Consider the following 27526-nt stretch of genomic DNA (forward strand, 5'->3'; position numbering starts at 1 on the left):
CCAAACTCTGTGGGCATGTCAAGTGAAAGACTTTCCCTGTGGCCTCAAACTAGTCAAATACCAGCATGACTTCGTCATACACTTGTCCAATGTGAAGTAAATCACAAGGTCACAAAAGGCCATGGAAAGGAAAGCTGATTTGTTATGGTGTGACTGTTCCCACACATTCCAAGTCATGATGCTTGGAGAATAGGGGTGCTGCTGAAAATACTGAGCTCCTGAGTAAGTAGCATCTGCTTCCAACCCTTACATGCCGAAAGCCACATGTGTGTGTGTGTGTGGGGGGGGGATGGGAGGGCATGCTCTGCCAGCTTCGCCCTGCAAACATCAGAACTGGATCAAGATGACTGTGGTCTTGGTTTTAAGGCTTCTTTAGTCTTCTACAGTACCGTTTAGCTTGCTTGAGTTGCTGACCAGGGACAGATGGGAGCTGGTGATGGCTTGGTGCTGGTGAGATTAATGATTGTCCCCTACTCAATCTCCACTGTTGTAAACCCTCCAAAGCATTCACACTGACTGGAGAACAAAATGCAACAGTTACAAAGACCCACATTCAAGAGACAATTTCATCCCAGTCTATGCCATTGATGACCCACTGACCCCCTGATGATCCTACCCAACACAAAGAAACAAGGAAACCACAACAAAAAGAGCTAGAGGTGGAATGAAAGGACATCCAGTAGCGATGCAGGAATGACAAGAACCTGTCCAGTCCATTTAGTCTTCAAATACTTCCAAGAACAGAGGCGGGAAGAGCTCTGTGGGGCACTCCACCTTCATGTGGAGGAAACGGCTGGCATGGCAGGCTCCAATCATCCGCAGGTCTGTCACCTTCATCAGGAGTTTGGGCCAAAAGTGTGTCACATGGTGCTTTCGGTAATTGATATAGTGTTCAAAGGCCAACAGGAAACTGTCTTGGTATTTCTCGATTCTCTCAACACAGGCCAGCCCTGGGCGATCTGAGGGGAGGAAGAAGATGGATATAAGTTTAGAAGTGGAAGGAGGGAGCTTGTCTGATGCAGTTCCAGATCTGGGGACCTCACTGCTCCCAGAAATGGGGAGAATGCAGCATGGATGGTAGAATACCAGAGGCCAGTTGACAGTCGAGATGGGTAGATCTGGAGGGGTTGGGGGGGGCAGTGTTGAAATGGGTAGCTCTGGAGGGGGTGGGGGGCAGTGTTGAAATGGGTAGCTTTGGAGGGGATGGGGTAGGGTGCTGAAATGGGTAGCTCTGGAGGGGGTGTGGTGGGGTGCTGAAATGGGTATCTCTGGAGGGGGTGTGGTGGGGTGCTGAAATGGGTAGCTCTGGAGGGGATGGGGTGGGGTGCTGAAATGGGTATCTCTGGAGGGGGTGGGGTGGGGTGGGGTGCTGAAATGGGTAGCTCTGGAGGGGGTGGTGCACTGCTGGGTAGATCTGGTATTCCAGAGGAAATGTCTTATTACACAGTAATACAATTCATTTTTCATAAACAGATGATAATCGTGAAAACAAATACATGGAGAAAAACTTATTAAATAATAAAAGTTCCTTCATTAAAGGCAAAGGTTCTTACTGAAGATTTTGTGCCCTTGAGCATTTCCTTGTTAAAAACAGGGGAGCAAGTATTGCAGAGGTATTAAGATTAGACTCTCTCTCTGTCTCTCTCTCTCTGAGACTTACTTAGGGCACACAGTCAGAAGAAATAACTTTCTCCTCACGTAAATCAACATTATTAAAACGTGTCTTTGTACCAATAATGACTTAGCTAAAACTTGCTTTTATTCCCTCCATGACTGTATTTCCCACATACATACAATTTCTATTTTAAGGGGTCACTTTAGAGAGAGGCTGTATTACAAAGGCAGCCCATAGAGGGGCTCCAAATTTTATTTCTCTGAGTACTCTGTATTTCATGAAGGACTCAGGGAAAAGTGGCCACTGGTTATAGCCTGGATACCAGCTGTACACTGAGCTTTCTCCTGATGTATGCCAACTCTCATGAAACCACGCAGGTTCCTGTAGAATAAGTCTAGTAGCAATAATTCATGTTACGTGTAGAATCATATGAGGTAACACTGAATTTGCTGGATTCTAGTTGTTAAAAGGAAGGCACAGGGAAGGGGGTTACACAGGATGAGAACAGCAGATATTGGGAAAACGGAGTCCCCGGGAGTTTCTCCCAAGTCACCAAGAGGGCTCAGTGTATTTGAAAATTTCCACAAAAATAATTTGAAATATTATTGCTTTTAATATACCTTCCATACCTAAATTGTCTGTAGGGAATGAGTTTCTAGACAAGATTAAAAGTACTAGGCAAGATTCAGCTCAATAAAGAAGAATTCTCAAGGTGTCTGTGACCCAGGATCTGTGGCTCTGTATTTAGCCACATATCCAATAAACAATTTTTGGAGTCTACTGAACACTGATTAGACACATCTATGACCTAAAGGATAACTAGACCAGAGCGATCGATAGGAAAGTTAAGCAGATAGTGACAGAACAAAATGACAAGTACTAAGTAAATAAAGTTATATTCTGAAATGAAGAAGATAGCCTGAAGTAATTTTCTTTATTTCAAGACCAGCTAGCTTCTCTTAAATAATGCAGTGTGTTTTGCATTTATTTATTATGACATAAATAAAAACAGGATAGTGTCAGCTCTGTCATGACACCTTCACTTCTGGGAGCTAGAGTTTTGAGAGGCAATTGAGCTTGGTTAAAAATATGATGGCAGATTAAAGAGAGCATCATGTCCTCCCTGGTGGGGTGACTGGTGAGCTAGAATGTTGAGTGCTGGCTGGAGCTAGGACTCCTTGGTAAATGTTGCTGAAGGGATGCTGTGGGACTTAAGTCTGGTGAGCTTTTGCTTTCACATGCTTGAATTCCTCCCCCTTGGGACCCAGCACATAAGAAGTCTAAGTATTCTTGCAGAGGAAGGGCTGTTAGGAGAGGCCTCTATAGGTGTTCACGGCTCAGCTGCAGTTCTTTGTTTTGTTTTTCTCTGTAGCTTTCGAGCCTGTCCTGGAAATCTCTGTGTAGACCAGGCTGGCCCTGAATTCCAGAGATCTGCCTGCCTCCTGTGTGCTGGGATAAAAGGTGTAGGCCGTCAACGGCTGGCACTTGGTTTTGGATTGGTGTGCTATACAGTAGGAGGAAACTAAGACTTGAGCCAGCATTCTACAGGGTGGTGCTGTCACTCATGTCCATACTTAGCATGGGTGAAGCCTGAGGCTGGAAAGGGTGGGTGAGTTCCTCTGTCCTAAGAGAGCCATTTCATAGGGTTTCCGTTGCTCCTCCCTCACTTCCCCTAGCTGACCTGGGCACCATGCCAAGATTTACACAGTGCCTTAGCTAACCTTCACAGTAATACATGAGGTAAATATTCTAATTTCAACTTTATTTAGAGATGTGCAAACACAGGGAGCTGGATGATAACATGCTGGTTGGGGCTTCATATGAAGTGGGTGGGTTTTGTGGGAGAGGCAAGGATATGAAGCTAGCTCTGTCAGAGTCCAATGCCACGGGAACACACACTGATATACCACAGCTATGACTGTTTCCATAAACAGGTTCAAAGAGCATTGGAGGGAGAGACCAGTGTGGACTCCAGGGGGGTTTCAGGCCAGTCAGAATTATTCAGCATCAGATTCTAGCTACCCTGCACTCGGTTCCCTGTCTGTTGACCCCTCTAGTTTCTTGCTGAAGGAGATCCAGCTAAGACTCCAAAGCTAACTAATGGAATACAGACAACACCCATTAAATGATTTGCATTAGCACCAGACCCTTGAAGCGCTTTTCACACCCACTGACTCCATACACTCACCTGAAGACATCAGCAGGACGGCCTGAAGCAGGGCAACTTCCGTGTCATCCAGGTTGAAAGATGACAGAGACATGCCCAAGTCAAAGATGGCATCTGACACCACCCCAAGACCCCCATTTTTAAGCTGGCCTCGTGTCACTGCCATTTCCCCGTTCAAGGTTAGAGTCTCGCTCTCTGGGTCGTAGCGCACAGCGGCTCGAAGGGACATGATCTCCATGCAGCAACCTTTGAGAAGGATGATCTGGTCTTCACACGGCAGCTGCAAAGAGGCGCACACATCAGCACAGAACAAGACCAGCGCTGGCCACTGTGTGGGCAGAGCAACTGTGACCTCTTTGACCTGAGCCTTCATTCTCTACCTGGGGGAAGCTTACAACCATCTTCTAATGATTTGTTTTGAGACAGTCTCCTATGGGAGTGCTGGCTGACCTGGAGCTCACTAATCAGACTAACCAGCCTCAAACTTGTGGCAATCCTCCTGCCTCTGCCTCCTGAATGCTGAGACTACATACAGGTATCTAACAGTATGCCCAGACTTCGACTATTTTTTTTTTTTTTTTAATGTATATGGGTGTTTTTCTTGTACTTATGTCTGTGAACCGGAAGGGCCATTGGATCCCCTAGAACTAGAGGCATAGTTAATTGTGAGCTGTCAGGTGGGTGCTGGGAATTGCATCTGGGTCCTCTGGGAGAGAAGCTAGCTTTCTTAACTGCTGAGTCATCTCAGCAGCCAACCACCGCTTTAGAAACCCTAATCTCAGCAGTTTACATTTCTTTTACCACAGGTCTCCCGCGGTGTTACAGTCACACAGAGGCCTCTGTTAGTCACCCCTGTATTTGAGAGTTTGTACTGTAGTTCTTCTTGAAAGTGGCGCTGAGCGTGGTTCAGGCCTCATCTTTTTTGTTGTTGGGTAGTTCTGTAATATTCTGCCTGCTCTGCTCAGCTGGCAGCCATGCTGTTCTGTTTTTTTTTTGAAAGAGATTTACTTCCAAGTATCTCAGGAGGAACAAAACTAGGAGGCTGAAGCCAGATGCGAGTGCCCAAGGCGGCCTGGAGATACACAAGCTTTGCTCATGGTCAAACCAGCAAACCAAGGGCAGAGGTAAGGCAGAATTCGGGTGTCCTGGTCGTGGCTCCCATGTTTCTAATCTTGGTGATAGGTACCAGAGTCGATGGACAAATAAGATCTTTCTGTTCAGATATCAGGTTATTTAAAGGTCATTGGGTCACCATGTCAAAATTAGATTTTATGACAAAAGGCTGATAAAACTTTATGGCAGAACTCAGTGTGGCAAAACAGTAAAAACAGAAATTTGTGTTTTGTTGGGGTTGGAGAGAAAGTTCAAGAAGAATTCAGTGTTGAATCATTTGAAAAGGTCTGAATAACTGTTACAACTTGGGTTTCATGCCAAGATCACACAGTCATTTTAGTTACACTTCACAGTAGTACAGGGAGGGACAGTCCAGTTTCATTCATGCGTGTAAAAAACAGGCACTCAAAGTGTACCATGCTAGTATGTGGGTGGCACAGGGATGTTTTGTAGACGAGGCTGGGATTTGAAACTAGCTCTATTCAAGGCCAACACACATTTCTCAATTCCTAAGCTATGATGAAATTTCTGTAACAATGAATATGCAAATTGAACTTAATGTCGAAGTTGTCCTTGTAACTGGTGCAGCTTCTTTCTGGAGATGGGAACTCTTGACTAGTCCAGTTATTTTCTGAAACTAAAAGCAATCCCACTGAGCTGTGTGGAAGACCCTGAGCAGTCCACACTCAGCCAGTCACAGTACCATTCAGCGTTAAAGTGCTTTTACTTCTCTACCAGAAAAGGGCATCGATGCCTATCAAGTCTATTATTGTTCTCAGAGACTTGCTTTTGTTTAGGTCCTGACTTGTACTCCTAATCGAATTCTTGGAGGTGGGAAGCCTGGGCTTGGTTACAGACAGCAGGGGGACAGGCTGGAGAGAACAAAGTGAATCCATTTCAGTTCCCCCACAATTCTTTGTGGGCTCCCCAGGAGCAGCCTGTGGGTCCTGCCTCAGTGTCTCCCAAGATCCCAGGTAATGCCCACACTACCTGCTGAGCCCACTCTTGAGAAGAACCATTCAGCAGTAATAGGAAATCTCCCTCCCCCCACATTCCTCTCATTCCTTCCTGTCCTCCATCTCTCCCTTCTTTTCTTCCTTTCTTATTTTGGAACAGGGTCTCACAGAGTCAAGTTGGGCTCAAACCCCCTATGTGGCTGATACTGAACTTGAGATATGGATGCTGGGATTACAGGTATGCACCACCACTCTGCCTAGTTTATGTGGTGCTGGGGGTGAACCCAGAACTAGGCTTGCACTCTACCAGAAAAGCTACATTCATCTCCACTCCCCAGCATTGCAAAATTTCTAATTAGATAAAGCCAGCTATTTTCTTTCCCATGTTATGGAGTCTGTGAACTTGGGCAGGTCAGCAAGCCTTTATAGATAAAGTGCCGAAGACTGGTTCAAACTCAGCTAAAAGAAGCACTAGCAAAGCATCATCAGTGGTTTAGAAACTGAGCCAGATGCCTTTTCCTCCAAGAGGTCTGCAGGATCCTGATGAGATCTGTAAGTATGTGGGCACACACCTCAGAGGCACAAGCCACAATGTTCTCACTGTGAGAACTTCCAAAAGCCACCTGACAGGCAGTCACAGTGGCCCTGAGTCTTCCTGTCTGCTTGGAAGATCATCTGGCTGATGGTAAGATGACACACTCCAGCAGGGGTTCTTATGAAGCAGCTCTGACACCAGTCCTCACAGAGCCCTGGTGTACTACCAGCCACTTTGGGGGGTTGTCTGGATATTTGCAGAGTAAGAACCACAGGCAGAGTTCAAATGGCAGATGCATTAAACTGCCTCTGCCAATATCCCCACCTGAGATGTTCATTCCCTCTGTAAGGAGCTCAGGGCCCACAACATTCATCTTCTTCTTTTGGATTTCTGAGAGGAAAACATATAGTAGAGGCCTAGACAACCCCAAACACTTATAACATGCTGTAAAAATTCTTCTTTTTTGGAAAATTTGAGATGGAATTCTGATGGTGAAATATGTTATATTACTGTCAGGAACTTGGAAAGGTAAGCTTGCTACAGCCCTGGATTGGAAAGTTCCAAGCAGCTTTTTACCCATGCCATTGAATAAAGTGCATGTTGGTTGCTGTGAGTGGAGGTAGAGTCTTTTGTCTTTCCTTCTTTATAAATTATCTCAAACATCTCTTCAGTGATTCATACAGATTTTATATTAAAAAGTGAACACTAACATTTCTGGTGGTCATTGGAAGAGCACTTGCTGTGTGACTGGCAGGCTAGCTTCAAGTGGCCAACTTAAAATCAACAAAATTCCTTTGCCTTTATGACCTGTAGCCAACACACACACACCACACACACACACACACCATACACACACACACACCACACACACACACACCACACATACACACCACACACACACACCACACACACACACCACACATACACACCACACACACACACACACACACACCCCCACACACACACACACACACACACACCACACACCCCCCCACACCCCCCACACACCACACACACACACACACACACACACCACACACACACACACACACACCCACACACACACACACCACACACACACACACCATCACACACACACACACACCATACACACACACACACCACACACACACACACCACACCCCCCCACACACCACACACACACACCACACACACACCCCACACACACACCACACACACACACACACACACACACACACACACACACACACACACACCACCACACACACCACACCCCCCCACACACCACACACACACACACACACACACACACACCCACACACACACACACCCACACACACACACACCACACACACACACACACACACACACACACACACACACACACACCACCACACACACACCACACACACACACACACACACACCACACACACACACACACACACACACACACACACACACACCACACACACACACACACACACACACACACACACACACACACACACACACACACACCACACACACACACCACACACACACACACCACACACACACACCACACACACACACCACACACACACACACACACACACACACACACACACACACACACACACACACACACACACACACACCACACCCCCCCCCACACACACCACACACACACGCCACACACACACACATACCACACACACACACACACACACCACACACACACACACACCACCACACACACACCACACACACACACACCACACACACACACCACACACACACACACACACACCACACACCACACACACACACACCACACACACACACACAGTGGCGGGGGGAGGGAAAGGGAAGGAAGAGGAAGGGAGAAAGAGAGAGAGAGGGGAGGAAGGAAGAAAGGGGAGGAAAGCCAAGAACAGAGGACCAGCCCAACAAATGAAAAGGGCAAGGGGCAGACTCAGTAAGAGCCAGGGTACACAGGTTCCTGGCAGACAGGCACACACACTGAGGACATTAAGAGGTGAAAGAACTCTCTGGTCCTTCATTTGCCTACCTGGGACTCACCCTTAGGAAAGGGTGCTGTTAGCCTGGCACAGTCATCAGAACATTCACCACGGCCAGTTTTATTAGTGAAAAAGGGAAACGGATGGAAGGCCCAATGAGAATGAGACCAGAAGATGTTGGGGCAGATTCTTGGAATGCCATGTGGCCATCAAATTCACCTTGAGAAAGGATTTTTGAATGATACCCTGCCATTGAGAAGAACCTGGTACCCTGGGCTGAGGGGCTCTCAGCATTTCTAATTCTTGGTGTTTGTTATGGGGTTCGGTATGTTTATGAGATGAATCCTTATAGTTAGGCCCATTTCTCTAATAAAATGCTAAAGAACAGTTTTATAAGCAGAACGTAGGGCTTGGTGTATTAGCAAATTTATATTTCGTGTGTGTACGTATGTCTGCATGTTTAAGTGGTGTGGGGGGTGTGTGTGCATGTGTAAGTGTGTGTGTGTGTGCATGTGTAAGTGGTGTGGGGTATGTGTGTATGTATGTGTGCATGTGTAAGTGGTGTGGTGTGTGTGTGTATGTGTGTGTGCATGTCTAAGTGGTGTGCGTGTACATGTGTAAGTATGTGTATAGCAGATCAACATTTGTTCCCAACTGTTGGCAGGGCTACTTTGTGGCGGTGGATGATCACTGTTAACTTTATCTGTAAATGTGACACAGTCACCTGAAGAGACTCAACTGAGTCTCCATTCCTATCAGGTTGCTTTGTGGGTATGCCTATGAGGGATGGCCTTGATTTTTAATGGATGAAGGAGGGCCCAGCCCATTGTGGGCAGCACTGTTCCCCAGGCAGGTGGTCCTGGCCTGTGAGAAGCTGGTTAAATATGAGCCAGTGAGTGAAACAGTAAGCAGTGTCCCTTCATGGTTCCCAGCCTCAAGTTCCTCCCCAGACTTTCCCCAAGTGTAAGTCAAATAATCCCTTTCTTCCTCCAACTTTCTTTTGATCATGTTCACCATAGCAACAGAAAGGAAACTAGAACAGGTACTATTTTATTTCCTTGTCTGGGATGCTCATAAATGTTAATTTAAAAATGTCCAAGGTCAGAAGGTGACAAATGCTTTTGCCTTCTCAGTTCCTACCCTCAGCCACTGCTCTGGCCTTCTGCTCTGGCTACGATGGAAAGACACCACTACAAGTCTCATCATAAGGGTGATGTGACTCAAGCCAGAAGACACCAACACACATGGTTAGGGTTCTTGTCTACACCCTGCAGTGGTTCTGTTTTCATCTGCTGCAAGGTGGGGCTGTCAAAATGAGGCAGGAAGTGAGCTGAGATGGGGAAGGAGACGAGCTAAATGAGGGAGGAAGTGTCTCTGAGGAAAAGCATGGCTCTGCTGGTTGTGTTTCCCAGGCCTCAGAGGGGCAAGTGAATGAGCTTGTGGGAAAGAGGGAAACTCTACAGAGACAGTGAGAGTCTTTCACTGCATAGCCAGCTCTATGGAATATTCTGTAGAAGTGGTATTGATGTAAGTTCACACCATGGCAACCTACTTGATAAGCAAATTGTCTCTCTCTCTCAATGACAGCTGAAGAGAGAAGGCATAATTGGAGCACTGGCCTTTCTTTTCTTTTGACAGTGCTGGGGACAGACCCTAGGTCATGCATGCGCTCCACCACTGAACTGCAGCCCCGCAGGCATCCTCAGTTTACACGGACTGTGCCCCCCCCCCCCCCCCCCCGTGACGTTCTGCTGATTACTGTTAGACAATACCCTGCACACTAGATAATCAATGGAACAATCGTGAAAAGTGGCCCAGAAAGAAGAGCCATTTCCTCACCTCACAAAACATGGGCAACTTTTTGGCAAAATCCACCACTCTGGTGATTGCTGGTGTGATGATTTTTGTAAAATGGCTGAAGGCTTCCAGGTCAACCTTGCCACCTTCTGGGGCATTCACGATGGGTGCTTGTCCAATGTCTTCTGGCTGTGGAGGAGAAGGGAGAACAATTTCAGCAAAGCTGAAGAAACCTTGGTTTAGCACAGCCCTCATATGGCAGGGGAAACAAGACCTGTCACTTCTGGTTGCCCCTGTGTGTTGACAAAGTGAATAAAATTCACATTATTTATGTCTTTGAGCAAATGTGTATGCCTTGGCCATTATTTTAATGGGCTACCAGGGATAATGTTCACAGGCTTGTTGAGGGAGAAAGTGAAGCGAGTGGGGAGGGAGGGGGGACAGAGAGGAAGAGGTTGAGGAGGAGGGAAGGCGGATAGTGGGTTGTGCTGGCACCCAAGGGGTCATGCTCAGGTCTGATGGTGGGAATTCCAGGTCACTGGGATGGCACATTCAGAACACCATGTTCCCTGGGGGTTGTAAAGTGAGCACAGGGAGAACAGTAATGGTGGCACACAATTGGTGAACCCCAATAAAAACTCCAGGGTTCACATTCTTGCTTCTGACTCAGTGCCTAGAGCTCAAGTCCCTTCAAAGCTCTTGGGTCTCTTGGACTGCAGTTTGAGGTGTTTTCAGCTAATCACTGAGGCGGAGTATCTCTCAGCCCACTGTAGGGAGATTGAGCTGTACAAGCTGGGCAAACCTTATGGCACGGTGGGACATTTGCTATCTGTAATGTCCCCAGAGTTCTGCTATGTTGTTTACTTGCTCAGAGACAATCCGTGGCTGAGCTTCTCAGAGGGGACAGTGGCGTGGCTGTCACTTGCGGATGCTCTCAGGCCCTCCCTGGACCTGATTGTTCAGAATCAGTTTCAGGCTGGCCCCAGGTGACTTGTGCATGGTAGATTTCCCTACATCCACAAGCCACCCAGGTCCTCGTGTGCATTCTGTCACCTCTCCTAAGGTATCTTGTGCTGTCTCTGTACTTTTTATGAGGACAAGCTTCCCCCCCACCCCCATTGGCCTCTCTTGTCTTTGTGACACTAATAACCACCATTTATGTGTGGCCTAACAGCACACCGATGCCAGCCTCCACTTCTCTATCCCATGTGGCTCACAGAAGTTTAGGCCTTGAGAAAAGCCCAGGAGCAGGCAAGGGAAACAGCTCTGTAACACCTGTCCATCTTCTGATGCTGGGAAACTGATGGGCTATCCAGCATCCTCCAGCTCAGAGACAGATGGCTGCGGGACAGTGGGCCATCTTTGTCTAATGTTACACTGAATAGATGCAAACAAGACTTGGTTTCTCCGAGACACCAAGTGGTGGGAGTAGGGAGTAGGTGGCAATGAGTGGAACAGGGTTACCCTTCCCTGTTTGTGGAGTAGTCACAACAACGCCCTCTGCTCACTGCAGGACTCTGGAGTATTCACAACAACAGGGCCCTCTGATCATGGCAGTACTCTGGAGTATTCACAACAGTGCCCCCTGCTCATGGCAGGACTCTGTGGCTCCATACATCACTGTGCTCCAGTTTTCTGGACCTCGCCCCTCATGTCTAGACCCAGAGCCAGCTGGACTAATGGATGTCTTTCTATGGAGGTTATGGGATGTGCTGTTGCTGGTCGTCTGGGCCCCTGTGAGGATGCCAGGCAGCTGGTCTGACAAGCTTGTGAAGAAAACAGGGAGGCAAAAGCAGCCTCCCGATCAGGGCAAGAAGGGACTATCCAAGCCAACAAGATGAACGAGCAAGTTCAGCTTGAGACACTGCAGCAGCCATCTTTACCCTCATATCCTGTTACTGGTCACATCTCACAGGGCAGTAAATCACTCTTATCCTTAAGCTGCCAGTATCTCAGGAGTCACAGGGGCAGCCAGTCCTTGCAAGCCTGGGGAAGGGTTCTGAGAATGTGCGTGTTCACTGAAAATGTGGGCACTTTGAAATTTTCTATAGGTCCATCTGCGTGTGTGTGTGTGTGTGTGTGATGGGAGATGCCATTCTGTATATGTTTCTCATACTGGTTAATGAATAAAGCACTGTTGGCCAATAGGAAAGGAAGATAGGAGGGACTAGGAGATGAGGAGGAAAGAGGAAGTAGGAGGGGTCAAGATGGAGAGTCTGGAGAGAACAGAACCGCCATTCCTCCGCTCTTGGTAAGACCACGTGGAAATACATAGAAATGGGTTAATAATTAAGATAGAGCTAGCCGATAAGAAACTAGTAACTGGCCAACAGGATTATATCATATACAGAGTCTCTTTGTGTTATTTGTGGCTGGCATGGCGGCGGGACAAGACTCGGAGGCGGGTCAAGACTCGGCGGCTGGCAGAAAAAAACCTTACTCCTTACATGTGTGTCTTTCATTTGATTGTTTTGGTGGTAGCAAATGGATGGAGTCTGGGTTATGTCATATTTTCATAGTGAGTGGCAATATTCTGTAATAACCAATGGCGTGGACTTTCTGAACACAGATGGGATAGATACAATTCCTGTCCTACTTTCTGTCATTGCCTGAGCTGTCCTATTTTGAAGGCCACTGTTCCCTGCATCTTGAGAATCTTGTTGGCTTGGATAATCCCTTCTTGCCCTGATCAGGAGGCTGCTTTTTGCCTCCCTGTTTTCTTCACAAGCTTGTCAGAAGACCAGCTGCTAAAATGAGCATGGCCACATAGTAACTTGGTAGGAAACTCTTGAGTTAAAAAGTACTGATATTATATATATATATATATATATACATACACACACACACACACATACACAAACACACACACATATATATACATACACACATATACATATATATACATACATGTGGGAACATCACAAAAACAATATATTTTTGTATATATGTGTGTGTGTGCACATATGCATTGGTATATATCATGTACATATGTGCACATGTAGTAGTCAGATGTTGATGCCAGATATCTTCTTCAGTTTCTTTCTAGATGGTGATGATTATGATGAGGAATTTTAATTTATTTTTAAAATGTATTTATTTTTATTTCATGTTTGTGGATGTTTTTGTCTGCAGGTATATTTGCACCATGTGTATTCCTAGTGCCTGCAGAAGCCAAAATAAGGTATTGGATCCCCTGGAACTGGAGTTACAGATGGTTTTGAGCCACTGTATGAGTGCTGGGAATTGAATCTAGACCCTCAAACTTCCATCGGATAGGACTAATCTGACTGTACTGAAGTGGTCAGCGCCGTGTCCTTGACAATGCTGCCATCCACTAGTTTTCAATCCATTTGTGGGTAGAAAAGCAACGGGATCATTTCCTGGGACCAGTGATTTGAAGGAAGGAGGACAATTATGCAAGGGAATATGGCAACAATAAAACTATAGCCCAGATGGAACAGCTTTTCTGTTGGGAAACAAACATCAGAGTGGAAAAAAAGCATTCTATTGTAGCATCAAGGTTTATTTCCATAATGGATCTCAGGTACTAAGGAAAAAGAAAAAGAATCTGGGAAGGAGGTGAGTTGCCATCTGGTATTTGCAAATGCCCATGTGAATTCCCTGGGCTGTTTTCACCCATAAGGACTGGATTCTTCTTGATTCTGCTTGATACCTTGTTATGACTAGGGCCTTGGGTACCAAGAAATAGGTTTGACCCTACATCCAGTATGCATTTGTGCTCCAATACCAAACTCCAGCACCAGTGATCACTCTGGCTTGCATCTACCTGCTTTGACTCTGGACCTGCCAGCTGCCTTAGTTTACACATAGGGCATTCCAACAGTAACACCGACTACTGTTCTCTGTGCCCTAAATGGACCACCTGGCTCAGCACATCTGACCTTACCACAAATTGCCCTTGTCTTTTCTACTGCAGCCTTCTGTCTGGATCTTTCCTTACCCTGAAGCTCCAACTTGAATCTCTCATCTCTGTCTACTGTAAACCCCAACTCAAATCCTGTCTGCTCCTAGACATCTTATTAGATAAACTCATTTGAAATGATGCTGACCTCCTTTGCACACTCCTGGTGGCCAGTGGGTATCACTATCCTGGCACTGAATATCTATTACTCTTATTTTTCATAGTTATCTAGGCACTCATCAAAGGACTAAGCCTTTGTGTTTTTGCTTGCTGTGTATCAGGCCTTTGCCTGAAGGGGGCAGATAGTATACGTGTTTGTATATTTACTTGCCAGCACATCTGAAGTAAATGCTATGAGCTAGATCTCACTCTAAATGCTGCAATTGCAGAAGTGAACAAAGTCTCACAAGGTAAGTTGCATTGTAGTGAGGGGAGATGGAGGATAGGCAAGAAAAATAAATTCCCGGAAGAACTGCAGTTAGTGATAAGCCTGGAGGTGGTGTTAGTCCATCAAGGCCAGGAGATGGGTGGTACCAAGGTCTGGCTGAGAAGCACACTGGTCAGCCCTTTGACCTGAAGAATAGCAAGGTGACCAGCTATGTTCTAGCTATGTTCCTACCGCCATGCTTTCTTGGCCATTGTGCTGGCTAGTTTTTATGTCAACTTGGGAACAAGCTGGGAAAGAAGGGAATCTCAACTGAGAAAATGCCCCATAAGATTTGGCAAGGCATTTTTCTAGGCAATGATTGATGGAAGAGGGGTCCAGCCCATTGTGGGTGGGGCCATCCCTGGGTTCTAATAAGAAAGCAGGCTGAGCAAGCCATGAGGAGAAAGCCAGTAACCAGCACTCCTCCATGGCCTCTGCATTAGCTCCTGCCTCCAAGTTCCTGTTCTGTGTGAGTCCCTTCCCTGACTTCCCTCAGAGATGGACTATTACCTGTAAGTGTAAGCTCAAATAAACCCTTCACACCCACAGGTTGCCTTGGTCATGGTGTTTTGTCACAGCAATAGTAACCCTAGCTAGGATGGCCACAATGAACTAGTCTCCTCAAACTGGAAGGCAAAGTAAGCCTTCCTTCCTTGAAGCTGCTCATTGTCAGGGATTTGTCAGAACCATGAGAAGAGTAATTAATATACCAGTGCAAAATTCAGAGGACAGAGGAGCGATCCAGAGGGAAGGAGTCCAGCAGAGACGCATCACACTAGACCCCATGGACCACAGGAGAAGAGAAACATCTACATACAAAACAACGCTTAATGAAGGCCTACAAACAGAACAGAGGCCCGATGAGATGTCTGGCTATTGCGCTGGAGAAGGGCTGAGCCAGAAGGGAGAAGCTGAGGTGGGCTGCACTATGGGCTTGCAGTAAAGCAGACAGAAGTGAGGCACTTAGGAAGATGCGCGGGATGCAGATTTGGAAACCCACAGTGGCCTGGCTCCTCTGGGCAGTGGAGGCAGAGAGGTACAGAAAAGGGGTTCAGGTGTGTGTGTGCAGGCATCTGTCTCTGCTCAGCACTGGGGAGGATGGGGTTACACAGAACTCGGCCAGCTGGCTCTCCACGTTGAGGTTTCCTTAGCATTGTTCGAGGTAAGTAGGAGATGTGGCCAGTTGGCCTTGTTTCAATGGCTGGCTGGAAGCCAAGGACATCTCAGCTTAGCTTAGCAGCTCTCTGGCACTGGCAGAGCGGGACTCTCTATTTGTTCACCAGGTGTCTGCTCACACCATTACAAAGCCATGGAGAAGGACACTGACACTCAGGGCCTTGGGGCCTTGGATGTGTCTCCAGGCCTATACTTCTGGGAATGAATGGGATAAGATGGTGAGGGTGGAGAGCTGTGGGGATGACACATGGAACACGAGATGCCAGGCACCACTGTACTGTTTACAGCGATCAGTTTTACACCATTCGAGATAGTCACAAAGCAAATAAACTGCAGGCGAGTGTGTGAGTGTGTGATAAGCTTCCTCAAGGTCACCCAATTAGGAAGGGTTAGACCTGTGCTCTTTGGTTCCAGGTCAGTTTCCCACACAGCTAGCTAGGCTCTCCTGCCCGCTTCTGAAATGAGAATGATTTGGGGTGGTACAGTGTGCTTGTCCCCTGATCTGACCACACAGACGTATCTGACACTCCAGGCTGGGCCCTCTGACACTGTACAGTTGAGAATGTGGACACTAGGCAGTGATACAGCTCGGGGGTGGGGTGGGGACCAGGGCAGGTCTGCCATGACTCTAGAGGTCACATTTCACTCTTGTACAGAAAGTCTGGCAGCTGCGCCTCTCCGGTGAGCCAGAGAGAATAGTGGCACAGGGTCACTAGATGACGCCGGCAGTGTACACAGCAGGCTGTAGAGGGTGTGGGTTTTGTGCCAGCGTCTTCCTGCCACTGAGAGGGTAGAAACAAGGCTCCCTCCTCAGCCCACTTCTGCTTTTCACAACAGTGTCTTCACTGTTGAAAACATTTCTGTAACCTCGGAGATTGAAGAAAAGCTTGAAAACATGATTTAAATGCATTTGGGTGGGGTTTGACAGCATGGTTTTAGGTTCATTATGAAACGGCATGGATTTTACAAAAAGTTCCTCATTTGCCAAACACTCTTATTTTCTCAGATGGAAATAAATCTGAAAACCAGATCAACCCACCATCTCTTTTTCTGACTTGGATGGAACCTGTCCTCAGGGGGCAAACGAAGAAGCATTTCCTTCTGGGGATCGGACACTCATTCCCAGTTAAGTGAATAGTGCGGCTTCCATGACAGCATATGGTTCTCAATCCCTCATGGCTACCCGTGCTACCAAGGCCGCAAGCCTCTTCCACATCCCTTCCCAGAACAAAGTGGAGTGTCAGCACATAGAAACCATTGCAATAGTACACAGTACTCTAAACACAAAGAGGACACAGCAGCCGTTCAGGAAATGTAAACCTGAGAATGTCCTTCTGGCCATGGCAAGAACATGGATATTGTTCTAGTTTACTTTCCATTGCAGTGATAAAACACCCTCACTGAAAGCAACTTGGCAGAGGAAAGGGTTTATGTAGCTTATACTTCCTTGTCATAGCCTCTCAGGGAGGGAGTCAGGGAAGAGAACAGTGTCACCAGATGATAACGACAGGCAGGAACTTGAGCAAGAGCTTGAAGGCAGGCCTGCTGCTAGTCCAGTGGATACATATTAAACAGAAAATTAGAGCACGGACTGGACAGATGGCTCAGGTAAAGAGTACATATTGCTCTTGCAAAGGACCCAACTGGAGTTCCCCACACTCAGATTAGGGGCCACACAACCACCTGCAAACCCAGCTCCAGAGGGATCTGACACTTCTGGTCTCTGGGGGCATTTGTACCCACATACACATACTCCCATACACATAGACACACAAATTCCCACACATACACACATGCATACACATATGCCCACACATACACACATGCACCACAGACACATATCCCCACACAGACACACGTACACACAGACACATATCCCTGCACAGACACGTATGTACACACATACACATATACATGGAAACACAAGTACATACATATACTTTTCCCCACACAGACACACATACATACACATACACATATCCCCACATATACATACATACATACACACACATATACATATCTCCAGACAGACACACATACATACACATATACATATCTCCACACTGACACACATGCATATACATAACATAAGAGGATAAACCCTTAGACTCTGAAAAGAAACACTTTGGTGATGACAGAAAGAGGCTTAGTTAGATTCATGCCCACCTAAGGGTTAAAAAATAAAAAAAAAGCATAAAATTTCCCAGAGGTCCAGAATGGCCCCTGACTCCTCCATCTGAGTCAGAATTCAGCTTGAATTCCCCTCCCTGTGGGCTACTTGAAATGAGAATGCGGCACCCGGTCTAGAGGTGGCGCACACATGTAAGGCACAGGTAGACTTAGATGAACTTAGATCTGTGGGCATGCTGGTCTCTGCACTGGTATGGTCTAGCTATGGTCTGGAATTAGCCTGCGGATCCAGAATTAGTGCAATTGGATTTCCAGACAGGCCCATCAGGGGTGGGGTCAAAGGTGAAGAACCAGGGGTGCTGTCCTCCAAGACCTCTTTTAAGCCTACGTGGGTGGTAGGCAGGAGGAGTCCTGACAGACCTGGCACTGGCTGCACGTGCTTCCCCATGTTCTAGCACAATCTAGCTGTGGGAGCACCTATAAGCCTCCCATACACCTCTCTCTGTAAACGGAGGTGTTCTTTCTCTGCCTATAGGGTAGGATAGGGTCTGAAGAGCAGGGCTCTCGGAGGTTTAGGCTCGAATCTGGCGTATCATGAGCATCACTTGAGTGTTTGGTAACTTTTCTAGATTATACATATCCCCCATACCCCTCCAAATTCCTTTTATGACTGTTTTTCTGTGGTCCTGGGGATGGACCCAGGATCTCATGCAGGCTGGGCAAGTGCTCTCCCACTGAGCTGTGTCCGGGCTCTTTCTTTGTTTTTACTTTTCAGTATTATTATTATTTAATATTTTTTCTTATTTTACATATCAATCCCAGTTCCCTCTCCCTCCCATCCTCCCATGCCCCCCCAACTCGCCCCCCATCCTATCCCCCATCCACTCCCCAGGGAGGGTGAACCCTTCCATGAGAGATCATTTTGAGATGGGATCTTATTAAGTTGCTTAACCTGGGCTTGTAGTTCAAAAAGGCCTTGAACTTGCAATCTTCCTGCCTTGGCATAGCATTGGCTATAATTGCAAGCCTAAAACCACTGCACCATAATGCTGCCGTTGCAGTGCACAGGTAATTCCTCCGTGACTTCTTCTTGTTTAGAGGGATGTAAGAAGGATGTAAGATATCCACAGGCCTGGATGCCAGCAAGGTACCCACAGAAGCCTTTATGTCTTACACTGAGAGCAGAACCAGTCTCTGCTGGACACTGGTTAGAGCAGGTGGTCTGTTTGATGGGGTGGGTGGGGTGACTTGGACCAGAGGACCTGTTGACTTTGGGGCCTGCTTTAGCCACTTACCATCCATGTATGACTTCGGGCTTGGTTTATGTGTCTGTAAAATGGGGATAGTAGCTCCAGCAACCTTGGAGTACTGGGAAGTCTGGATGAGAAACGGCTGCCAAGGACTTTCATTCTAAAATCCAACAAGCACCCACACACCCTAAAAGATCTGGCTTATGTCCATATTTCCCCACCACTACACTCACTCCCTGGCTCCTGGACCCAAGCTTTTATTCCTAGACAAGCATATCGACTTCGGCAGATAAAAACTTAGCTCATGGGGAGGGACTGTGGGGAGGGGAGGGGGGGAACTGTGGTCTGGATGTAAAATAATAGCAACAACAACAATAATTCATGAGAAAAATACAGTCTCAAAACCAAACAACAATAACAACAACAAAAGCTGAGATCTGAGGTCTGGGCCCTTCTTCTAGAGAGTCTGCTGAAGGGGGCTTGATGTGGAAGGAGCCTGGAAGGTATGTACCCTGAGAATCTGGGCAGAAGCAGGAGGATGATGGGTAGGCCAGCAAGTATCAGGATTTTCTGAGGAGAGGTCCCAGCCCTGCCTTGTTAACAGAAAAGCACCCAGAGGTCAGAGGCCTGAGAAGCTGCTCTGGGCTCCAGGGAAGGACCATTGTGTTCCAGTAGCTTCTGCACCCAGGCTGGCATGACTGCAGTTACAGCTCCTCGCCTCTCTGAGCTGCACCGTCAGGAAAATGGGGCACTAACAACAGCAGGGGCGGAGGACTCTAAATGGTGGCAGAAAATGGGAGCATACGTGGGTAGCGAGCCTGGCAAGGAAGCTTACCAGAAATTTCCGCTTCTGCTTCCAGTGGCTGCCCTGGGCATTGGTGGCCACATGGGCCTCAGTGACAGTCTTGATGAGCTCCCATTCCTCATCTGTGGGCTCTGGTTTGTGCCCAATTGATTTCTGCAGCTCTTCCCGCCGCCTCTTCTCACGGTTCTCCTCTATCAGCTTCCGCTTGGCTAGCCTCTTGCTGTCATCCAGCACCACTGGGAGGGAGAAAGGTGAGAGGGACAGAAGGTACCTTAGGGCTTGGAGCAGACTGTAGGTCGTGAGCCCCAGGGGCCCTGGGCTTGACGGCTTAGAGCGGGTGGGGCTCTGCCTCCCTAATACTGTGGCCCTTTAATACAGTCCCTCGCGTTGTGATGACCTCCAACCACGAAATTATTTTGTTGCTATTGCATAACTGCAATTTTGCTACTGTTATGAATCATAATGTGAACATGTGTGTTTTCCAATGGTCTTAGGTGACTCCCATGAAAGGGAAAGCTGTCTCTGATTAACCCTGCCCAGTGTGAGCCCAGGGTCAAGGTCCCAGTGCCCAGCCCAACTTTCCACAAAATAGAGCTTTGAAGGAACCTGGGCACCAGGCATTCAGCTTCTACAGAAGACAGAGGCCCTAAAATCAGACTGAAGCACAGAAACTTACAGTCCACACTATTTGGCAAATCAATTGAGCTGCCATCTGCATTCATTCCTGGGGCTGTACTTTTCATTAAGGAAGTTGGCTGGAGCAGGACGGGAAAGGACTCTTGGTGGGGCAGGAAGTCTTTTGAGTCTCACAAGACTTTGTACCTCATCTTCCCTTGATAGTAGATGAAGAGGCTTGGCTCGGAATCTAGAAAGACTTGGGTTTGAACCCTGACACTACCTCTTTCTAGCTGTGTGACTTCTAAGCAAGTTTCTTAGGCTCTCTGAGCTTTCATGTCTCCTTTATTAGATGCCATTAAAAATACCCATGCACAAGGTTGCACTATGGCAACGAAGTGTAAGTGTTCAGTGAATATAATCATAAGCTTTACCATTTGCGCAGAAAAGGAACAGGAAACCTAGCTTCCTGTGGTCAGTTTCCAAACGAGACTGTTTCACTAGACTTGTAGTGAGACTGAGAGGTTCAGGCTTTATTTTTATTTTACTTAAAGATTATTATTATTCGTATGTGTGTATGTGGGGGTGGGGGAGGTGTATATATGCTGTGGCATATTTGTAAAGGTCAGAGGATAACTCTTTGGACTTGGTATTCTTCTTTGACCCTGTAGGTTCTGAATATCAATAGGCTTGTGTGGTAAGTACCTTGTGTAGTACATTACCTCTTGTTTTTCTACCTAAAAATGTGTGCACGTGTGTGCGCGTGTGTGCGTGCGCGTGTGTGTGTGTGTGTGGGGGGGTAGTGATCCACTCTATACACATGCAGAGGCCAGAGAAGTATGTTAGGTATTTTGCTCAATCACTCTTCACATTTTTTTGAGACAGGGTCTCTCACTGAACCTGAAGCTTGTAGTTAGGTGAGGCTCCTGACCAATGAGGCTCCTGGATAATGGAGTCCCCCAAATCTACCTGTCTCTACCACCAACACTGGGGTTACAGGCACATGTGGCCATGACCAGCTTTTATGTGGATGCTGGTGGTTAGACTCAGGGCTTGCTTCTTGCTTTCCCAGCAAGTGCTTTACCCTGAGCCATCTGCCCATCTCCAAGACTCAGGTTTTAGATGACCCCGGGGCAGTATCTAGGCCATGCTGTTCTTTTCACAGAGGAGAGAATGTTTCCAGAGACTGTGACTTGACTAAAGTCACACATAAAGTTCATGGTAAAGCTGGCGGAAGACCCAGGACACATGCCTTCAGTTCCTACAACTGAGTGTCCTTGGGCCATGTAAAGGGCAGACATAGCAAGAAGAAGAAGAAGAAGCAAGGTGTCCAGCTAACTCACAAGCGCTCCTGGATGATTTCATCTGGATTGAACACTGATGTCACACAAGTGTCTGATAATGTGGGAAATATGGAGCAGCCCTGCAAAGTAACTTTGGTCTACTTTCTAAAGGCCCACAATGCCTCAGCTCTACTGCCCAAAGGCTTGTCACACTATTGTATTTGACATGAGCTACATACTGAATCCTGGACCTGGCTCTGTGAGGTCGGTGGTGATTTCTCAAGCAACAAGCATGAAGCTTAACTCTGGGGCCATATACCTAGACAGTGGTAGGTCTGGGACTTCTACAGAGGTTTCTGTCTGTCTGTCCGTCCATCTGTCTGCCCTTCCTGTCTTCCTTTGCTCTCTCCATCACTTCTTCCTTTTTTCTTGTTGTCTAATGATTTGTTTAATTTATCTAGTGTATGTATGTGTGAGAGGTGTTCCTTCCTTCCTTCCTTCTTTCCTTCCTTCCTTCCTTCCTTTCTTTCCTTTTCTTTTAAGCTCGTGATGGCTGTGGAAATCATTCTCACTGGTTCCTGGCAGAGGGGAGGCTGTATATTTGGGATGGCACAGTTCTTTGTTTTATGACAGTTAAAGTGACTGGTGTAAATCCCTGGTCGAGGGTTGGGAGGGGCAACCCAGGCCTAAACTCACTGTCTGTGCTATGGCATGTAGAAAACTGGGTGTGCAGCTTTAGCTAAAAGAATTTTTGGGACTAAAAATACATTAAGCAACCACCAGTGGATGATTCATGTGGAAATATTCAACTTTGAATTCTTAAAAAATTCTTTGACTTGATGTTTTCTGCCAGTACCACATCTCCAAAAACATCAACCAAATTAATTTATTTGTTTTTGAAAAACCAAGAACTGGTCTGTAAACTTCTCCACACATGAAGCCTGCATGTGAGAAGTGATTATACTACATAGACAAGTCTTCTTGTTTGTAGATTGAAACAGGGTGGCTAATAGGCTACCCTTCAAACACACACAGGGATGACTTAGCCACCCCTCCCCACATTATCTGGATGCTTTGGAAGTTGGGAATTGATAAGTAGGGAAGAAGAAAACCAATGGGTCCCTACAGCAAGGCAGGCAGGGAGGGGTATGAATGATAGTCAGACTGTGTCCACAAAGGTTCCTGCTTTCTTTGTTGATATTGAACTAAACCTTCCCCCCCCCCCCAGTGAACACTCCTCAATATCAAGCAAATGAAGAGCATCTACTTACAGTCTGTTGCCATGCCAACATAGATGCATTTCTTAAAGCGACATTCCTGGCACTGGTTGCGAGTGACTTTGTCTATGACGCATTTTCCTTCATATTTACAGGAATAAGATGGATGGAGACTTTTCTGAATGGTTCTTCTAAAGAAACCCTAAATGAGAAAGAGCCAAGAAAACAGGTTGTATTTGTGTCTACCTAAGAATGAGATCAATTGTTCTGGCCCTTAGCCCTGACTCTTTCAAAAATGATCTGTGATCTGCAAGTGTAAGTCAAATAAATCCCTTCCTCCCCATAATTTGCTTTTTGTTGGAGTTTTTAATCACACTAATAGCATGAAACTGGAGTACTGTAAGGATGGAAAAATTTAGCCAAACTCTCCACTGACCCCAGGGGAGTAAGAAAAAAGGTCACATTCTTGACTGTTTACGACAGGGCGGTTTTACAACAGCACCTGTGAGTGTATGAACAAGAAATGAACCTTGTTACACTACCCAGAAGCCCTAGCGAAAGCAGACTTCCTGAGCTAAGTGTGGGCTTGGATAGTTCAAATTAATTGGTCTGCACAGGATGCTATGAGATGATTGGTTTATGATGCATGGGCTTTGTTGTAACCATATAAAAGCTGTCTAAACCCTGTACCCAGGGTTCCCAGTCTCCAACTTCCACGTGGAGTGTGGCTGCGAACCCCAGTGCACTGGAATATAAAATACCTCATGCTTTTGCATCAAGACCGCTTCTCGTGAGTGATTTGTGGGGGGCGCCTTTCCTGAGGCCCACATCCTCCACGGGTCTTACAGTACCACCTCAGGTTAGTATTTAGAAGGAACTGTTGTGTTTAGGTGTGTCTTTGAAAACCAAGTCTGTGGCGGGGGGGGGGGAGGCGCAACATCGACTTTCCTTCTATGAAATGCAAAGTGGCACGTCATGGAAGTTGAAAATTCCAAAATCTTTCTCTTGCTAGGACAGTGCAGTCTGTCTGTATACACTGTAAGTTTGAAGAAATTGTGAGGTGTGATCTTTTCATCTCCAGATATTCTTGAAGATGGTGTTACATTTGAAAACTCTTCAATCTTTCCCAAATTGCTTCTTCATCATATTAGGAGATCTTGAGAATTTCTTGTTCCTCCTAGGTTCCTTTTCTGGGTCTGTGATGGGGAACAACCTACAAACAGGATCTGATCTGGTACACAGGCACAGAGGTGGGAGCCAAGGTCATGCTATGTCATGCTTGTTATGTTTTTAAAGATTTATTTTAAATTGTGTGTAACTCCCATGTACAGGTGGTTTCAGAGGCCATGAGAGGTCTTTGGATCCCTGAAGCTGGAGTTATGGGTAGTTGTGAGATGTCTGATATGGGTCCTGGGGACTCAGGTCCTCTGATAGAGCATGAATTGCTCTTAACCATCTAGCCATCTCTTTAGCCCCTATATGGCGCTTCTTCTCCTCCTCCTCCTCCTTATTCTTCTTTAAATCTCAGCTGAATCAGGTCTCTAAACATCTAGTAGTCTTGGGCCGAGGTTAGTTGACATTAGTGAGGGAGGGTCAGGGGTGAAAGCTCGCCTCTCCCCTTGTTAGGGAAGTTGTCATAGGCACATCCATTACAGTTTCTCTCAATTTAAATTTGTTTTTTATGATATTGTTGTAAAAGCATTGTGATTATTGTAACCAGGAAGGTGAAGCTTTATGTATCAGGGCTAATTCAGAAAAAAACAAGACAAGACAAAGGCTAGTTTCCATTACTAGTTTCAACTCATCTTGGAAGTAAGAGAATGAACCTAAAGCCACATAATCTTATTGCTTCCTTTTCCCCAGCACCAGCGATTAATTGGACATAATGGTACTCTGCTACTATACACTATCCACAGGACAGTTTTTGTTTGACTGTTTTTCACAGCAGGGTTTCTTGGTGTAGCCCTGGCTGTCCTGAAACTTGCCTTGTAGTCCAGGCTGTCCTTGAACTCAAGATTCCTTGCCTCTGTTGGGATGAATGGCATGTACCATCACCTGGCTTAGTACTTTTTACTTTTTTATTTTTGAGACAGGGTCTAAGTTGCCCAGGCTAGCCTCCAACTCATTCAGTAGCCCAGGATAGACTAGAACTTGCTGTGTTCCTGAGACAGTCTCTTAAGTAGCTGGCATCACAGACCCGAAGCATCAGACCGGGTTAGCCTTATTCTTTTCAGATGAAGCAATGAAACCATGCTTTGAAGAGCAGGTCTGCAACTGCAAATCTCCTAATTAGTCCACAGCCAGGGCTTGGGATTAGCTTTTAAACCCCATAAGACCTTACTTTCATAGAAGCAACACAACCTTTAGCCCAGTCTCCTCATCTACAAGTTCTGTATCAAAAGGATCTTGGGGAAGCAGGGTCCCTTGCTTCACACACATTCCAACTGATGGTGTGGCAGATGTGGCCCCAGGACCCCAGAAAGGACAGTGGTTGCTGCTTTTGTAGAGATGGGACAGTGTCATGGTGCTTCCTAATGTTATGTGTAAAAAATAGGGGACCGGCATGGAAAATCTCCCACTGGGGAAGTGGAGCCCACTGTGGTGTGAATGGAACTAACCTGTTAATTCTAGGGGGTTTAAAGGCAAGAGCATGAAGGAAGCCAGAGAGAGTGTGGAGGGAAAAAAAATTGGAAGGGAATGGGCAGAGAAGGGAAGGAAAGGGAAAGGAAGGGAAGGGGAGGGGAGGGAAGGGAAGAGGAGGAAAGGGAAGGGGAAGGGGAGGAAAGGGAAGGGAATGGGGAGGGAAGGGAAGGGGAGGAAAAGAAGGGAAGGGGAGGGGAGAGAAGGGAAGGAAAAGGAAGGGAAGGGGGAGGGGGGAAGGGGGAGGGAAGGTGAGGAGAGGGAGGGAAGGGGGGAGGGAAGGGGAGGAGAGGGGGAGGGGAGGGAAGGGGAGGAGAGGGAAGGGGAGGGAAGGGGAGGGAGAGGGAAGGGGAGGGGGAGGGAAGGGGAGGGAGAGGGAAGGGAGGGAAGGGGAGGGGAGGGAAGGGGAGGGAAAGTGAGGAGAGGGAAGGGGAGGGGAGGGGAGGAAAGGGAAGGGAGGGGAAGGGAGGGAAGAGGAGGGGAGGAAAGGGAAGGGAAGGGGAGGAGAGGGAAGGGGAGGGGAGGGAAGGGGAGGAGAGGGAAGGGGAGGGAAGGGGAGGGGAGGGGAGGGAAAGTGAGGAGAGGGAAGGGGAGGGGGAGGGGAGGAAAGGGAAGGGAGGGGAAGGGAGGGGAGGAGAGGGGGAGGAGAAGGGAAGGGAAGGGGAGGGAAGGGGGAAAGAGTCTTTTTTTCTAACTCCAGTCCAAGTTTAACTGTAAACTTTACAGGAAATAGAAAGTCTTTTCTTGGTTTTTAAGACATCCCATTTACACAGCATCAGCTGCATAGGTACCACACTGGGTTAAGCCTCGTTATGTTTATTTTTTAACCTAGGCTGATGAACCAAACGGTCGTTTCCATAGTGCTTATCTTCATTTTACTGACGAAGATTCTAAGTAGGCAGATGTAAGCTCCCTCTGGAGAAGTGAATGCACCAGTATGTTTTTGTCAAGACTCTTCTGAAGAAAGGTTTGCAGAGCACAAAATTGCCTGATGGCAACCTGACTCCATTTATTACAGGCTCTGTGGAAAGCCACTTTGAATAACTGCAGGAACATAATTGAGTCTAAGTGGCTTCAAAGATTCTGCCTAATGGAACCCTTGGAAGTGGCATATTCATGTAGATCCACAGCAGCAAAGGCTGCAGAGGGTAAACTCAGTCTTCTCGGACATTGCACATAAAATCAGAGGAGAAACAGTGAGACATGGGGTTGATTATATATTGAAAATATGCTTTAAGACTCAAGTAAGTGTTACTAATTTATTTTCTTTTTGTTGTCTTTCTGTTTAAAAACACAACAAATAAAACACTACCCCATTGCAAAACTTCATTTAGTTACTCATGACTTAGGAAAAGGGAATTTCAGACCTTGAGCATATCAGAGATGAAGAGGACCAATGGAGTCCTTGATGGCCAGAGTCCATGAGTGTTGTTGGATTTTGGTTTTTAATAGTGAGTTCTAGTGACCCTCTGGGAGAGGACTGGTACTGCACCATGGCCAGTGCTGGGGACCCAGGCACTTACCTTGCAGCCTTCACAGGTGATGCAGCGGTAGTGGTACCCTGTGGCTTTGTCTCCACACACTACACACAGTTCATCCTTGTCTAAATAGCTGGGGATATACCCTGCGAAGGACAAAGCAGAAGGTGAAGAAACAGCATCATGTTAAAGCAAAGACAGCCAGGAAGCTAATGTTGCCCGACCAGAGACACGATTGTTTGCTCAAGGGTGGTCAGGACAGAGTCAATGGAGCCAACCAGCATCCAGAGTGATGGCAACCAGTCTTAACCATGGGATCCTGCTTGCTGTAGGAGGCACCATCTAAACAGGTTGTGGTAGTCATGGGAGACTTGAAGCAGCTGCTGCACAGGTGTGGAAGGCCTGGATGGTACATG

At 46.9% G+C, this 27526-nt stretch overlaps 1 protein-coding gene across 1 annotated transcript; it reads right to left on the minus strand.

The window, feature by feature from the left end:
• Positions 1–532: 532 nt before the first annotated feature.
• LOC127215501 (thyroid hormone receptor beta) lies at positions 533–27289 on the minus strand. The gene is made up of 6 exons (XM_051175921.1): positions 27156–27289; positions 23047–23194; positions 19908–20113; positions 10210–10356; positions 3804–4062; positions 533–959 (listed from the first exon to the last, which is right to left on the minus strand). The coding sequence occupies exons 2-6, from the start codon at positions 23057–23059 to the stop codon at positions 718–720; spliced, it is 867 nt and encodes a 288-aa protein (XP_051031878.1). The 5' UTR covers positions 23060–23194; positions 27156–27289; the 3' UTR covers positions 533–717.
• Positions 27290–27526: the final 237 nt, after the last annotated feature.

This window comes from Phodopus roborovskii, unplaced genomic scaffold (genome assembly GCF_943737965.1).
Source record: "Phodopus roborovskii unplaced genomic scaffold, PHOROB, whole genome shotgun sequence".
Taxonomy (NCBI): domain Eukaryota; kingdom Metazoa; phylum Chordata; class Mammalia; order Rodentia; family Cricetidae; genus Phodopus; species Phodopus roborovskii.